The sequence below is a fragment of the Ursus americanus genome, chromosome 11 (genome assembly GCF_024610735.1).
Source record: "Ursus americanus isolate L20-20 chromosome 11, mUrsAme1.1.p, whole genome shotgun sequence".
Classification (NCBI taxonomy): Eukaryota; Metazoa; Chordata; class Mammalia; order Carnivora; family Ursidae; genus Ursus; species Ursus americanus.
This window is the reverse complement of record NC_142137.1, coordinates 40,090,044-40,103,001: the sequence shown is the minus strand read 5'-3', so window position 1 is coordinate 40,103,001 and position 12,958 is coordinate 40,090,044. Positions and strand designations below refer to the sequence as shown.

Here is a 12,958-nt window from a genome sequence, read left to right as displayed (position 1 = left end):
CTCACCTCCCAGCTCTTCGTGGTCGGCTCACTGAAGAAGTTGTCGATCATATTCAGTTCTTCCTTTTCCACCACCACAAAGCCTTGCTCTTTGGCATCTTTCCCATAGACGTCAGGAGACCACTGAACAAAGAACGTGTACAAGTGATCCACCCTGAAAAACACGTTCGTCATAGAAGTTAACACCAAATCCACTTTCCTGGCAGGCACAAGTAGGGACTTGAGCGCTCACAACCACCTTTTCCCTACTTGGCAAATCCATCTCACTAACTGGGAAATTTCCTAGTGTGAATATGGTCTCTACTAGTGCATTCCAAATTTGGAAAATAAGTCAAATAGAGAAAGCAGAAGCCCACAGACACTGAAAACCTGTCCTTCAATCCGAGGGAAAGATCAAGAGATGGGACATAAAACTGAACAACACAATGAAGGATTTATACCAAATATTTACTCCTCATTGGGTCTTCATTTATTGGGTACTTGTATTCAATGGGGAAAAAAACTGATGTGATCCTTTAGCTGGACAAGATAAACAACACTTCAGTGGGTTTTTATATAGTTGAAGCACTGTTACAATTTCAACAAAACACCTTTAATAACTACAAAGTAAATAATACGAGTTGTTTTAACATTAGAAGGAGACCTAATTTTATTGACATGGGAATGTGGTTTGCTTCCTATTTCTCTGTTCTCTCAGACATATTAACATCGGAAGGTACTGCAGAATCTAGAGAGACGGCTAATTTCCAAGCAGAGATTATTGCTCATTTTAAAAAGTTATAATTAGGTAAAAATATTATAACAATGTTGCTTATAGCTTGAATGTTTGCATCCCCTCAAAATTCATATATTGAAACCCACCCCAAATGTGATGGTATTTAAACAAAGGACCTTTGGGAAGTGCTTCAGTCATGAACCCTCATTATTGGGATTAGTGCCCATATAAAAGACTCCCTTTTCACCATGTGACACAATGAAAGGACAGTCATCTATGAACAAGGAAGTGGGCCTTTGCCAGACAAATCTGCCAGCACTTTGACCGTGGACTTCCCAGCCTTTAGAACTGCGAGGAATACATTTCTGCTGTTTATAAGCCACTCACTCAGTCTACAGTATTCTGGTGTGGCAGCACAAATGGATGAAGCCGAATATTAATAGAACTAAAACAAAAAAGAAATGTCCCCCACAATTCTGAAATCCCAATGGCTCAAACGGTTTTTAGGTTTCTATATTCCTATCTGTTCTTGTCCATATGTATACAATTTTCTTTTCACTGTCATCAGGGCCAAGATACAATTGTTCGTGATATGTACCATTAAATTACACACATCTGCCACGTTGCTAGTATTTGTACTGACTCTTAATGGCTAATTTCATGAGAGTAATAAATCACGAATAGACTGGATTCCCATGTCCTCAGGGTATTTAGCTTGTTCCCATTTCTTCAATTGTACAAATGTTACAGTGAACATCCGCAGGGTCTATGCCTTTCACCATCTTTTGAATTATTTCCTTGAGATTAGTTCCCAGAAAAGGGATTACTGGGCCAAAGGGCATGATTTTATAGCTTGTGATTCATCCTGCCAGGTTGCCTCTGAAAGGCTAACTCGTTTACTCTGACACCAGCAGTGGAGTTGGCATTAACGTTCTTAACACTCTTGCTTACTCTTGTTTTAAAAAAAGAGTCTAAAATTCTACAATTTTTACCTGGCTCACGTTGCATTTCTTTGAGTGTTTGTGTGCTGAACAATTTTCACATGTTTTCTTCCTGCTACAGCTTTTCTTTCATGAATAGGCTCCTTGTGACTGTGGAGTCAGTGTTTTCCTTGTCAGTTTGAGGGAACTTTTATAGAACGTAAACATGAACCACTTATCAACTGTGTTTCAAAGCCCCTGTTTCCCTTTTATATTAATCATATCTTCCATAATATAGGATTATCTATTTTCATATACTTGAGAAGTGTATTTCCTCGGCGAATACTCCTACTCGTTCAAAACACGGAGAGCTGGCATCCAAGATAAGGTGTGTATCGGTGTGTATGACATGCTACCATTTCTATTTAAAAACAAACAGGTATAGATATAATTCTACATGGCTGTGATGGTTAATTTTAAATGACAACAACTTAACCATTGTTTGGTCAAACAGTAGTCTAGATGTTGCTGTGAAGGTGTTTTTTTTTTTTAGATGTGATTAACATTTAAATCAGCAGACTTTCAGTAAAGCAGATTACCCTCTATCATGTGGATGGGCCTTGTACAATCACTTGAAGGCCTTAAGAGAAAAAGACTGAGGTCTTCTGAGCAAGAAGGAATTCTGTCTCTAGATAAACTGCATACCTGAGACTACATTATCAAATTCTCCCTGGGTCTCTAGCCTGCCAGCCTCCCCGGCAGATTTCAGACTGGCCAACTCCCACAACCATATAAGCCAAATTCCTTAAAACAAATCCTTCTGTGTGTGTGTGTGTGTGTGTGTGTGTGTGTGTGTGTGTGTATCTCCTTTTGGTTCTGTTTCTCTGGTGATCCCTGACTAATACAATGGACTCTTCTGAAAGGTTATACAAAAAAACCGATCAAAATGGTTACCTCTGGGGAATGGAATGGCGTGGAAGAATGACATGTTTTACATCATATATATCTTTAAGTTATTTTAATTTTTGGAGTAGGCAGGACGCTTTCATGACTCAAACATCAAAATTATATTTTAAAAAGCAAATAATGAGAAGTTTCCTCTCACTCACATCCCTGTCCACCAAATCCTGTGCCCATCCTTTTCCCTTATAGATGACCGCTTTATTCATTTCCTGTATATTTTCGTAGTGTTATATAGATCTAAATAAATATAAATACATATTCTTTTTGTCTTCCATTTCTACAAAGATCATACTAGTCTCTATTTTACTTTTTTCATTTAACAATATATCCTAGATACCTTTCCACATCAGTATATAAATGGTTTCCTCATTCTTTCTTTTATAGCTGCCCAGTACTTTACTCTGTGGATTTACCAGAGCTTATGCAATCATCCTCTACAGAGGGACACTTGCGTTGTTTCCAAGACTGTGCTGTTACCAACAATGCTGTGACGAATAACTTCGTGTGTGAGTCACTTCACATGTGTACAGGTATAGCTGTAGGATATATTCCCAGAAGTGGGACTGTGTTGTCAGAGGAGCAATTCCCTTATAACTTTGCTATATAAAAACTAACCTTAAAAGGTTAAGGAATGATATCATTGTTTGTCTTCCTATCCTAACAATGATATCATTGTTGCCTTCCTTGAATCTTTGAAGTATTTTTACCATGTAGTATAAAATTTCCCATTAAAAATTAACTTAGAAAAAATTAATCACCACTCCAGAGAGGTTTGATGAGTATACAATTCTAACTCTTTCAGTTTTCTAACACTTAAAATTTAGTCCATCTGAACTGTATTTTATAATAGAGAACCAAATATGCTTCACTCTAACTCTTGGAAAAGAAGACATTTACTACGTGCATATCCACATTGAATAAAATGATTTCCTAATTATTTGCTGGCTAGCTTACCTGTGAGAAAGAGAAAAGCAGTCCCTGATACCTGGAGCTAGCCTGGCACTCCTAGCTAGGCCCTGGTATTCTCCCATTGAACATAAACAATTTCACAGAACTTCAACATCAGACAAGACTGCTCTATGACTATGATGAATCGTGACGAAAACAAGACCACTCTGACATCCCATATCTGAACAAAAACACAAACATGAACATTCTCCAGCCACAAAATTGACCAAACATCCCTCCAATTTGGCTAATATGAATGACTATGCTTCTTTATTTATTATAGCATTAACCTCTCTAGTCTAGTTCCTCTCAGATAAGACTTATAAGATACCCAATCATAGCATAACCTCTGCTTGATAGCATATAATCTAGAACAAATTCCCACTTCCTTAAGTCCTTCCCTGAATCACCTAGCACAAATCTAAATCCTACACCTCCTTTCTAGCACCCTCTTTCTTAGATGGTCTATGGTCCCATGGTATGTGTTCTCTCTTACAACAACAAGTCAACCCAACTCATTCAACTTTAGGTGTGTTTCTGGTGGTCTCTGGCCAGAGGGCACTGCCTCCTTCAACAACACTCCCTGCATACCCACTATGTGTCAGTGACCCTGCGCTCATGGAGATTACCTTCAGGAATATGAGAGCTAAGGGGGGATACTGGGTATCATTAAATTCAACTAACTCTCCTTAGATATAAGGGAATGGGGCTATGAAGTCTACTATCAGCACCACAGCCAGGACTAGATCTTCTGAGGTGACAACCAGGGTTCTTTCAACCACACTACAACTCCCTCCCCTTATTCCACCTTGATTTCTAAATCGTTCCCCAGTTCACTTCCTGGTTATGACACTAGACACATTTTTATCACTTTTTGGACTTAGTTCCCATGAAGGACTGCTCATGTATTCTCTAACAGTGTACCCTCAGAGGGAAAGTCACTACATAAGCATGAACAATGAAGCAGCATCCCAAGAAATGCTAAAAGCTCATGCTGACACATATCCCTGTGCAAGACTGCAAGGGAATGAGGAATGAGGTATAGATTTTATATTAGGGGCACCTGGGTGGCTCAGCTGGTTAAACATCTGCCTTTGGCTCAGGTCATGATCCTGGTGTCCTGGGACTGAGCCCCATGTTGGGCTCCCTGCTCAGCAGGGAGTCTGCTTATCCCTCTCCCTCTGCTCCTCCTCGCCCCATTCATACGCTCTCTAATAAGCACAATCTTAGAAAAAAAAGAAAAAAAAGATTTCATTCTCCTTTGGACATTATAAGAAAATATAAATTGTGCAAACTGCAAGTCAATAAAGATTTTAAGGAGAGACCCTATCCCAGCAATCACCAGCTACTTCTCTTTTTGGTGACAAAGACATTAAGTTGCTTGAGGAGACCATTTAAACAGTCTTTTTATTATGTAGATGTAAGGTAAGTAAGATTTATTATTCTGGAGGGAGAGATAATTAGACATTCCTTACTTGATGAAGACAACTTGTGCTTACAACCCATTGGGAAGGGTGGATGGGTTAGAAGGTGGGAGAGAGAGAATATTTGTATAAGGTCCAAAGGATTTCCTAGGAAGGAGGAATCCTCTGCCTAATACCCTCTCTTTTGAAGAGATTTTCAAAATTATTAGAGCATCTTTGATTAATTAAGGTGGTCTTAACAGAGATAAGACCGCAAGAAAGGACAATACCTCTATCCCCACCATACCCTTCTTGAAAAGAAACTCTTCAAGGCAGCAGAGGGAATGGTCTAGATTGATGACCTGGGATTCACACAAATGCCATGATTATTTTAGGAGGAGGTCAATTTGGGGATAGTGTGCTGTTGGTAAAACCGAGACCAGACTATCTGCCACACTGGGTATACCATGGAAGAGAATGGCTACTTATGTGTATGTGTGAGTTTCTCAGGAGCTGTAACAAGTTGGGGTGGAGGGGGACAAGGTCAATTTTGGCATAAAGCATTATTGCCTGCCAGTGCCATTCTCTCTAGAAGAAATAATCTCAGCCTGGGGCAGTGACCTGGGGTGACTTTGTAAGAGGGCCTCTTCTCCCAAACCTCTTCCCATGGGACTGCGGGGTTTCCAGTGGGTGGTGAATCAAGCCTCCGGATTTGTTTGTTGCCAGAGTGAGTGCCCTCAGTGTGTCAAGAGCAGCCAGAGCCAGTCCTTCAAACTGGGTAAGCACTGGCTGTCTTGGACTGGCCACAGAAAGAAGTAACTGGAAAGGAGGAAAGAGGTATTTTCAAAATATCACAGAAAAAAGGGTCAGAGTCGTAAAAATTTTAATATTAAACACAGAAGTGACCTTGTGTTTTAAGCAACGCTGATGATCTATATCAATGACCTAACAAGAAAAGATGTGGTTTCCCGTTTCACGGACCTTCCATTGCACGGTAACTCTAAGAGGCAAGTATTATTATGCCCAACCTGAGGCTCAGCAAATTGAGTGATGTGCCCAAAGCCCCCATCTCTGGAAATATTCCAGCCAGTCTAAGCTGACTGCCTCTTCTTTTAGGAGTGCTGAACTCTAAGGAGGACAGTGCATTTTTGTACCTGTCCACAGTCAGAGGTCAACTACTTCCCTGGCTTTGGGCTTCACTACTTAGAAGCCCCAGGCGGCCCTAAGGCTCAGGCTGCCCGCCCGCTCTCCCTCCTCGCACGCCTTCCACCAGCAGGCTCACAGCACCGGCAAGACTGCGCTCCGTGCCTGAGCGGCGTCGCGGGGCAGCCGCCGCGCCTCAGCCCTGCTTCCCGGACGGTTCTCCACCAGCTGCAACGCGCGAGACGGAAGCCCTGGACGGCCTCCCTCCCGCCTCAGGTGGTAGGCTCTACCTCTGCCACCAGCAAAGTCACCCCAACCTCGGGAAGCCTCCGGGGAGCTGAGCTGCGAAACCTCACAAGTACGTCCCACAAACAGGGCACCCTGGGGGGAAGTGTTCGTGCCTCTTCTCTCAGCTGTTCAGAGCACTAGCACAGCCCGATTCTTCCCCTCAATGAGAGCCTCCCACATAAACTCTCCTTCTCTCACGTAGACAAGAGTCCCCGTATTATGCCTCTGAGAACAAAGCAAAAGAAACAAAGAATTAAGATGGCCTGTTTCGCAAGAGAAAATTAAAGTCATTTGGAACCAATTTGATTACTTAACTCTTAGGTCTCTGGAGACCGAATAGAAGGAATCAACGTCCCCCTCTTTCCAGCTCCACTTCTGCACAATTCTCCAGCCTTTGTTTATTTTTACTATTTAATTGGGGGGAGCAAGGAAGAGGATATGACTTCATCTTTTTTCCTTCTAGATTAGAGTGCCTGTAAGTTTATTTAAGTTTATTTAACCTAATTCTTGGAATGGTTCTTTTTTGGCTAACTGGGTTTTCCTGGTCATTAGTTCCCAGAAGTCAACCCTGCCCTCTGGAAGCAGGCCTCAAGTTCTGGAAATTCCCCTCCTTGTCCTTCTGCCTCTACTTTACCCATTCTTTCCTCCTTTCTATACCAGCTCTACTCTCACCTTGACCCCCACTCTCCCTCTTTCCCCAGCCATTAGCCCCTCCCCGATTCACACACTTCAGGCCAATCTTTACATCTCACCCTCACTGTTGCCCCCTAGCAGTGCAGCTCTGATCCCCCGACTACACCTGTCCTTCCCAACACCTCGCAGAAACAATCATCTTGCTGACTCCTCCTCCCTTGCTTGGGATGATGGATGTTGCTGGGTTTTCTTATCTGTGCTTAAGGATCACTACAAATCAAAGGCACTTAACCTAAGAATCCCCCCCTTTGGAGCTCCCTACTCACCTCTAAATCACTTCCTTTACTTCTCCAAGCAGTAGCTATTTCAGACCTCTGCTTTTGCAAGCTCTCCACCTCTCTCTCCTACCCGCCTTCCTCTCTGAACACTCTCCATTGTACCATCCTAATAATGCACTCCCCTCCACCGTCCCTCTTAGCATCCTTCTCTTCAGAAAAAGGAACTTTCCTTTCACCCATTTTAACCCTCTTGTCTGTACTTTCAACAGTCCTAATGGTTGGTGAATTTCCTCCATTATTTCCACCCCACCTCTCCATGCCTTTATTCCCTTCACCTTAATCCATGAATCTTCTTGCATTTCCCCCTCCTTAAACATAAAAGCCTCTGGATTTTGTTTCTCCCTAAAGCTCCCTTCCCCTACCTCATCTTCCCTTCAGAACATATTGTTAACACTTGGGTTAGCATATTTTCCAACTTCTTTTCATTCCTGAATTCTTCCATTCTGATTTTATTAACCTTCTGGTATATGCCCTTTGCTAAACCTGCCTCAGATACTATCTGGACGGAGGCAGAGTTTTTAACCTTTTTCCCTTCCTCCCCACTTCAGTGAAGCTGATTTTCTTTTCTTTTTTTAAAAGATTTTATTTATTTATTTATTTATTTATTTGAAAAAGAGAGAGAGAAAAAAAACAAGCAGGGAGGAGGGGCAGAAGGAGAGGGAGAAGCAGGCTCCCCACTGAGCAGGAAGCCCAATGCCGGCCGAGATCATGAGATCATGATCTGAGCCGAAGGTAGATGCTTAACCGACTGAGCCACCCAGACACCCCTGATTTTCTTAAAAGTGACCTGTTGTCAAACTCAATAGAATCTCAGTCATCATTTGTCTTGACTTCTGAAAGCCTGTTAATGGTTCTTTTGAAATCCACTCAGTAACGCACCCTGTTTCTGATGAGTCACTGGGTTTCTCTGGCCTCAGCTGTCTCAGGATACCTCTGGTCAAGCGAACACGATTACCAGTAATCACTGCCATACCGGCTGCTGTCATGTAGCCCTGGGTGTGGTAAACACACGTGAGTAGGGAATGAGGTCAAGTGCTAGATCCTAGGGAAGCTAGTATTTAAGGAGGAAACAGAAGTAGTCCTGGAAGAAAGCCAAGAAGAAACAACAGGAAGGCAGAAGTGATCTTACAAAATGCAAATCTGATCACTTTACCAGCTGTATAAAACCCTTCCAATGTCTCCTTGGAGGTTTTAGGGTAAATTCAAACTCGCTGGGGGTGTCTGAAGAGCATTGTTTTGTGCCTGTCTCCAAAACGTGCTCTTTGTTAGAGCCATATGTTCTTGTACCTTGGCGCCAACATCCACTCTCATGCTGCTGCCTCTTTTCTTTATTATTATTATTTTTAAAAAAGGGTGACGGGGGCGCCTGAGTGGCACAGCGGTTGAGCGTCTGCCTTCGGCTCAGGGCGTGATCCCGGCGTTGTGGGATCGAGCCCCACATCGGGCTCCTCCACTATGAGCCTGCTTCTTCCTCTCCCACTCCCCCTGCCTGTGTTCCCTCTCTCGCTGGCTGTCTCTATCTCTGTCAAATAAATAAATAAAATCTTAAAAAAAAAAAAAAAAAGAAGAAGGGTGACGACAACGGTAAGCCTAGAGGAGAATCATCTCAGGCTGGGGTCAGGGAAGCCAGGGGTCATGGTTACTTACGCTGACTGTTGAAGGAGGGGAAAGAGGCAGTTAGAGGAGGAAGGCAGATGGCATTCTTCCACAGGGAACTTGTGCAAAAAGACATAGTGCGCGAGAGCAGGATGATGCTAGAAGGAGGGCAGAGTGGACATGGTTGAGAGAAAGAAGGGCAATGTGGATGGGTCACCGGTGCCTTCTGCCAGAGGGTTCTGTGATGAGGACAGGGCCACTGAGATGCAGGGGACCCAGGCCCTGCCCCAGAGTGCTCAGGTAGAAGGGAGTAAACAAAACATCTGGACACAGTTCCAACAACACAGTGACAGAAGCCAGTGGGCATCTGAGCTGGGAGGTGTACAGAGCAGGAATTCCTGAGGGGTGCAATGAAAGAGCAAGACTGAGCCTTTGCTTTACAGAATGGCAGGAAAGGAGAAAGAAAGAACCAGAGGGGCTGGGTCACTGGGCGGGTCACAGAGAGCACAAGATAAATTGCTTGGACCTTATCCTGCGCCTCCTGTTTTCCAAAGTGTAGTAGGGGCGGCTCTAGTGACTTCAGAGAATACACAGAAGACCGGATTTTAATAGCTAGATACTTACTTAAAGAAGATTGCCTAAGTAAATAAAAATGGATGTAAGTCCTCTAAACAACTATTAAGTAAACAGCAGTACAGATGGCGTGCAGATATGGGGACGTTTGTGGAGGAAGTGTGTGAATGAGTGAAGCACCGCTGTGGGCACTGTGGAGGCAACAGCCAGGGCTTTCGCCGGAAGTGGCCTGGCCAGATCTGTGGTTGAGAAAGATTGCTGTGAAGCCAAGTCCAGAAGGGCACGAAAAGATAGGACTAGAAACAAAGGCTCTGTTGAGAAGGCTACATTAGTTATCCAACCAAGAGCTGCTCAAGGCCACAGCCCACACGTGACAGTGGACACGGGGAGAAGCTTGCCATACATACTCCTCTAGGTACAAAACTGCTGCCAAACCATCCAGCGACAGTCGACACCAAAACCTGGCACTCAGGCTTTGCGTTTTCTAACTACCAATTTGGGCTTAATCAGATGTCTTCATAAACTTCAAGGGCCTTTATCGTCAACACAAGGTTCCTTAAGGGATCCACCCCAAAGGAGACATCATATTCAAGTTACAAATCCCCATTTAGCAGATAGAATTGTCATCTGTGGAAAAGAAATCCAAAGAAGGTCAATGATACAAGTTCTTGAAGGGCATCAGCCTTACCTCAGAGGCAGCAAAGCACTAGGAGCATTAAGAGAAGGAACAGCAATGACAGCAGCACAAATAACTTTCATTAAGTGCATGGACAAGTTCATTTTTCCCTCATAAAAGCCCCATGAGGTAGCCGCTATAGTTATCAGTTCTATTTAATGGAAGAAGACAGACGCTTACACAGATTACCTTGACCAACACCACACAGTATGTTAGGGGTGGACCTGGGATCAACCTCAGGTCAGTTCATGGTCTCAATCAATATGCTTCACCTTTTCCTTTATGGTTAGTCCCACTGTCATTTTCTTAAAAGCCCATCACTGACAAAACTGAAGGGTTGAGGGGCACCTGGGTGTCTCAGTCGGTTAAGCGTCAAGACTCTTGGTTTTGGCTCAGATCATGATCTCAGGGTCACGAGACTGAGCCTGCATTAGGCTCCATGCTCAGCAGGGAGTCTGCTTGAGATTCCCTCTCTCTCCCTCTGCCCTCCCCACCTCTAAAATAAATAAATAAATAAATAAATAAATAAATAAATAAATAAATAAATAAATCTATAAAAAAAAAACAACTGTAGGGATGGGATGTGGAGGGATATAAAACCTGATGAAAAATCTGAGTTGATGCTTGGAACAAAACAGTACTATTCATACTTAGGTGTATGGGCTGTAGGTACAATTACAATCTATTTTCTCAAAATTAGCTCTGGAGGGATTGTATTTACTGTTACCTTTGTTCTTTCTTCTTCTTTTCTCTTTTTAACATCGTTGTGAGGTAAAGTGAAAAAGCACACATGTCTAAGGTAAAGACCTGAACTGGTCCCATTTGTTACTAGCTGGGGGCTTTGGGAAAGTTCCTTAATCTCTCTGAGCTTCTAAAATGAAGGTAAGAAAACCTAGCTCCTCATATAGGTGTCTGGAGCATTAAATGTATAAAGAAGTTCTATCTACCTTCAGACAGACCTTTTACAAAGTCCCTTCCGTGTGATTATCTAAAATCTTGCTACCACATACACCAACAAACTGGACCAAAATGACCCCGAAACAGTTAGGCATTCTTGTCTTATCAAGGGTCACTTCACTCGTAGGAAAAGAAACTGGGGATTCACTCAGCAAGATATAACCCCCAAACCACCCACATGATTTAAAAATTATAAGCAGGAACCATCACACAATTTCACAGCTATTACATTAGGAGCATACTTTAGAATACATTATGGCGCAGAGAATGGGAAATAATAATAAGACAAGGAAAGGGATGAAGAGAGTGAGAATGTGACCCGGAGACTGAGGAAATATACGTATATGCAGTCCCACCATTCACTTGTATTACTGATGATAAATTAAAGATATTCCAGTGCACTTCAATCTAAAGCATCCCCAGACTCCATTCTGAATACAGCCACAGAAGCCCAACAAGGCAAAGCACTCTGGACCCAAGAAGTTGTTACCAGAAACTACCACCCTCAAAACCCACCTGAATGGCCTGACCCAAGGTCCTTGTCTGAAAAAGGTCATTTTCCTTGCCCCATAAGGTCCCTTTCAGATTCAGTATTCTACAACTCTAAATGAAACCAATGGTTAGTAATGCCCTGGTGTAATGCCCATCATTAAAGGGTCTTAGTGTGCTTATAAAAAGAAATTTTATTTATAAAATACCAACTAAATATGTTTCTTTGTACTGGTTCACCAAATATAATAGGACAGCTCTTTTGAGAATCACTGATCAGAACAATAATTACAGTTATAAAAAAGATCACTTAAAAATAAATAAAATCTAGAAGTTTCTATTAATATCAATGTTGGAGGCCTGAGGCTGGCAGCCCATAACCGTGGACTCCGTATCTGTATTTTCTTTTTTAATTAAACAGTGGCTAATACTTAAAAATTGGGGAGATCTGACACACATAATCCATACTTCAACTTCTTTTGAAAATGATGGGAAGATCAAGCAGCACCAGGCTCATGTTCCCACACAGCAGCATTCCGCGGCAGGCACAGAGGTACACAGGTACGCAGCAGCTGTTCCCCAAGGCAGGTAATTAACACTCACACCCCCAAGCTTCCCTCCCTCCATTCCTCCATCTGGCTCCTGCAGGCATGTAGGCTTGCAATAATTACTATTTCTGCATACTTACTCCCAAACAGTGTGTGCAGCACCCATTGGCATTAACTATTCTGCAGGGGAAACAGGCCACGAGCTACGCTCCAAAGTGCTGGTGTTCACTCCTCCGGCAGAAAGCACAGCCACCAGAGTGAAGAGCTCCTATGAAGGGGGTTCTTTTTTCATGAACTTGGATCTGGCTACAGAGTCACTGATTAACTCGAGGCATTTGCCAAAGCTGGTTACTGAAATTACTGAAGGGTGGCTGCCTAATAGTGCTTCTGGAAGGTGATGATGAATTTCTAGAACTTTAAGTTAATGAGAAAAAAGGAAAGGTGACCAGAAAAAGAATGAGGGGGAAGCAGTATCACTTCAAAACATTTTAAAGCATAATTTTAAAAACATTAAAAAAAAATTGACATCATTGACTAATAATCCTATGATTTATACTTGTTCAGCAGTTTTCCAGAACTAAAATTTGTGTTAAATACAAAGAAAGATCATTTCTTTAAGGATTATTTTGGAGACCTTTTTTTTTTCTCTAATAGTAACACTTTTACCTGAAAACATCACAATAAGAATATATTATGATATGTGTTATACTTGAAAATCACAGGGCTTATATTCTGAAATATATCTGGTTTGGCTATGGAGGGCCTAAAC

At 42.4% G+C, this 12,958-nt stretch overlaps 1 protein-coding gene across 14 annotated transcripts in view; it reads right to left on the bottom strand.

Annotated features, from left to right (window-relative positions):
- NCOA7 (nuclear receptor coactivator 7) overlaps positions 1–12,958 on the bottom strand; it is a 154,657-nt gene that overhangs the window by 18,927 nt on the left and 122,772 nt on the right. For all 14 annotated transcript variants that reach the window (XM_045805605.2, XM_045805609.2, XM_087865462.1 and 11 more), the window contains one exon: positions 6–153. In XM_045805605.2, the coding sequence (XP_045661561.2) occupies positions 6–153 (148 nt within the window). The remainder of the gene's footprint in view (positions 1–5; positions 154–12,958) is intronic.